At 31.2% G+C, this 4458-nt stretch overlaps 1 protein-coding gene across 1 annotated transcript in view; it reads left to right on the forward strand.

Annotated features, from left to right (window-relative positions):
• The window catches only part of LOC101497051 (mannan endo-1,4-beta-mannosidase 4-like), a 4398-nt gene extending 1464 nt beyond the window's left edge, over window positions 1-2934 (forward strand). The window contains exons 2-5 of the mRNA XM_004494885.3: window positions 1542-1736; window positions 1814-1936; window positions 2028-2224; window positions 2510-2934. Of these exons, the coding sequence (XP_004494942.1) occupies window positions 1542-1736; window positions 1814-1936; window positions 2028-2224; window positions 2510-2864 (870 nt within the window). The 3' untranslated portion in view covers window positions 2865-2934. The remainder of the gene's footprint in view (window positions 1-1541; window positions 1737-1813; window positions 1937-2027; window positions 2225-2509) is intronic.
• Window positions 2935-4458: the final 1524 nt, after the last annotated feature.

Below are 4458 nucleotides of genomic sequence, written 5' to 3' on the forward strand. Positions count from 1 at the left end.
GTTTATGTTTGATTGTATGCCTGTCAAGAATGTGGTTAGTTGGAATGCGATGATTAGGGGATATTGTGAGAATAGACGACCGCACGATGCGTTGAAGTTGTTTTGGAAAATGAGGGGACGTTTGGATGTGGAAATGAATAAAGTGACGGTTGTGAGTGTTCTTCCTGCTGTTGCTGATTTGAGTTCTTTGGATTTGGGTGTTTGGATTCATGGGTTTGTGCAAAGGAACCGACTTGATGAAGATGTTCATGTGTATGCTTTGGTTGATATGTATGCAAAATGTGGGGAAATTGGAAAAGCTAAATTGCTTTTTGAGGAGATGAATGAAAAAGATACATCGTCGTGGAATGCTTTGATAAATGGTTATGGTGTCAATGGTTGTGCGAAGGAAGCGTTAGAAGTATTCGCAGCAATGTTACGGGAAGGATTTGAACCGAATGAGATAACAATGACTAGTGTGTTATCTGCTTACCATTGTGGTTTGGTAGAGGAAGGAAGAAGATGCTTCAAAGAAATGGAGAGATTTGGAATTGTGCCTCAGATTGAGCATTATGGTTGTATGATTGACCTTCTAGGAAGGGTTGGATACTTGGATGAGGCTGAAAATTTGATCTTCTGTGTTGTCGCTCTGTCTGTTGCTTCTTCTGTTTGATTGCTAATCTCTCTAGTGATTTGCTTTGTTGCTTCTCTCTTTGTTTAGTTTGGTTTGATATGATTTAGTTTTGTTTGGTTCTATTTGGTTTGGTTTGTTTGGATTTGGTTTCGTGGTGCTACTTCTTTGGTGGTTCCTATCTGTTGATTTTGATATGGTTGTTGCTCCTTGGTTTGTTTGGATTTGGTTTCGTGGTGCTACTTCTTTGGTTGTTCCTATCTGTTGATTTTGATATGGTTGTTGCTCCTTTTTTGATCGCTTCTTTTTCGGTTTGATTTTTTTGTTGGCTTGGTTCTTCTCTTTGATTGTTGCTTCTTCTTTGGTGACATCCCTCTTGTCCCCCCGGCTGTCCAACCACCTCCTGCGATTGTTGATCCTCCTCGTTACCCCTCTCGTCATCATCTTCAGCATAGAATCATTATTCTACTGTTTGTCTCTTCTTCTTTACAGATTGCTGATTTGTTCACAAAGATGCATTCCATTAAACGTTTTCGTTTTTTTTAGTTGACAAACTCTCGATGCTCCATGTTAATGCATCGTGAGTTTGAGGGGAGATGTTAGATAATATTATTATATATTAGTAGTAAGGGTATTTTAGACAATTCTAGACAATTCTATTTTCTTATATATATATACTCAGTGTAACCCTATTAACTTCAGTTTTGGTTTATTATATGATATGAAACCCTAGAGTGGTTGTTTTCTCTTCTTCCTCTTTCTTCCTCTTTTCATTGTTAACATACTAATTTATTGCATTTTATATTATAACCAACATTTAAAAAAAATTATGTTTTGCTTACATATTTTAGTTTATACACATACATATAAGTATTAAATTTGTGGAAAACTTTATTTAATTTGGTACGTGAATATTTGAATTTGATTGCAGGGATTGGATTTTGTGGTATCGGAAGCAGGGAAATATGGAGTGAAATTGATATTAAGCTTAGTGAATAATTGGAATGATTATGGTGGAAAAAATAAATATGTGAAATGGGGAAAAGAACGAGGCCAAAACGTGAACAACGATGATGATTTCTACATAAATCCCGTTGTTAAGCAATATTACAAAAATCATGTGAAGGTAACAAAATATATATACACAAATAAAGTCACTAAATGCATACTCATCATATCATATAATAACAAAAATGTGTGCAGGCTATTTTGACGAGAAAAAATAGTATTAATGGATTGGCATATAAAGACGACCCTACTATTTTTGCATGGGAGCTTATAAATGAACCTCGTTCTCAAAATGACTCTTCCGGCAAATTAATTCAGGTTTTTTTTTTCTCTTTATATTTAAGCGTGTCATTGTTACATAATAAAAAATAAAGTAATTTATATAATGTATTTGTAACTATTAATACAGGATTGGGTGAGTGAGATGGCTGCATATGTGAAGTCTATTGATAGCAACCATTTACTAGAAGTTGGGCTTGAAGGATTTTATGGTGAAACAACTTCTCGAAACAAACCTGGTTATTATAACGTTGGAACTGATTTCATTTCCAATAACAAAGTTCCACAAATTGATTTTGCCACCATTCATCTCTACCCTGACCAATGGTACTTGTCTTTATTTATTTATTTATGATTAAAGGCGGATTTGATTCCTACTTTAACTTAACACAATTTTAATTCCTTTATTTTAAAATATAAAAATCTAGTTTCCAATTTTTTAATTTATATCGACCACTATGTCTGGTGCGAAAAAATCCTAAAAATTGTGAAACATGGATACTAAATTTTAAATTCTATTCAACATAATACATTAAATTTTTGTACTCAACATAATATAGTAATTAAAGTGATATGAATAATAATGTATTATAATATGAATTATGGGTGCAGGGTATCAAGCACAAATGAAACAGCACAAGATGAATTTGTTGACACGTGGGTCAAAGACCATATTCAAGACTCAAATGACGTTTTAAAAAAGCCAATTCTGATAACCGAGTTTGGAAAGTCTTCAAAATCTAGTGGATATAGCCTGGATAAGAGGAATAGTTACTTCAGTAAGTTATACAATTTCGTATACAGTAGCGCTAGTAATGGGGGCCCATGTGTTGGTGGGCTTTTCTGGCAGTTTATGGCCCAAGGATTGGATAACTTGCATGATGGCTATGAAGTCATATTTGAGAATGATCCTTCAACTGCTACTGTTGTTAGTCAACAATCTAAGAGAATGTCAAATCTTAAATAGTTTACTTCCATAATAATGTCAGAAAAGCATTCTTTCCCGGTTCTAAATTGATCCAGTATATCTAGCCATTCAATGGGATAATGTAATCATATTATGATAATAAAAAATTGTTCACTTCATGATTTATTGAGATAATCCATTTATAATTGTTGTTTTAAATTACTGCTTATGAATAAACAACTCTATCATATCACATTTAAAATCATGGTTATGATTATGCCAAAATACTATCTCAATTTATATGTTTTCATGTACTTTATACAACTCTCAATTGTATAGATGGTCCACATGAATTTTGAATCAACCACTGCGACCTTCCCCTAAACAATCAAGTGATTACACAAATTAAATCAACCACCTAAAACAATTATCAAGTGATTACACCAATTAAATCAAGTATTCTTTTGAATATTGTGAACTTTGTACAAAGATATTGTTTTCTCATATGTTATTTTGTAAAGGAAAATGTTTGGCATCACAAATAGAAATATCACAACAGACTTTCTAAAGATCTCATTGGTCATTATCTCATGAACCGTTCTTTGTTTCCTACAAAGATTGACATAAGCGCATTCCTGAGCAAAGTGTCTCGCAGGTGTCAATTTAACAACAATCCACTTATTATTGGTTGCAACCTATAGATGTTAAAATATTTTAGTTAAAAAATTAAAAAATATATCTTTTAAAATTAAAAAATTCTTAAAATTTTGTAGGCAAAACAAACTTTTTAAATTTATCTTTCAATTTTTATCAAGATAAAAATTTCGACGATAAGTTTTTAAAATTTTTCTTCTAAATTTTTGTTATAAAAATTTTAAATTTTTTTTGATAAAAAATAATTTACAATTTTTTATTTATTATTTGCTCGAAATATTTTTTATTTGAGAAAAAAATTTAGATAAATTTTTGATTTTTTGAGAAAAAAATAATTTTAAAAAAACTCAAATTTTTCTGAAAAAAAATCTTTTATATCTTAATTAACTAAGCATTAAACCCATTAACTCCTTCACTCGGACTCATAAAAAATGAATTAATGGAACTTTAAAAAATTATTTCAATAAAAATCCTAATATTAAGAAGCTTAATATGAGATTTTTTAATAGAAACCTTGAATTTTGAACATAATATCAAGAGACTTAATAGGAGATTGGCAGCTCTAGTCGAACCATATAGCATTACTGTTTTGTAAATATAGGATGTTAGGAAACAAAAATTAATGGAACTTGAGGAGTCAATTTTTTCATGAGCAATTATGATTTTTGAAACTGAATTATTTTATCTGGTCTGAACATAAAATAGTATTTAAATATTACAAAACTCATCATTAAAGGAAATCCCTTATTTGTATAGTCAACATGTTGCATCAGAGTGTCATTCTCAATACTGTTAGGAGATCCTTCACTCACATAGTCATAATATCTCTGGTCGTTCAATCATGTAGTTTCCAAACTTGGGGTGCCATATATTTTTAAGGTACGAGCTACTACAGGTCAACTACACTACAATTTGATTCATCTTAAGATTTCAATTGTGTACAGCAACACATTCATACAAGGTATCCTGTTCATAGTATATATCTAGACATTGTCAGTCG

The sequence above is a fragment of the Cicer arietinum genome, chromosome 3 (assembly GCF_000331145.2).
Source record: "Cicer arietinum cultivar CDC Frontier isolate Library 1 chromosome 3, Cicar.CDCFrontier_v2.0, whole genome shotgun sequence".
Lineage (NCBI taxonomy): Eukaryota > Viridiplantae > Streptophyta > Magnoliopsida > Fabales > Fabaceae > Cicer > Cicer arietinum.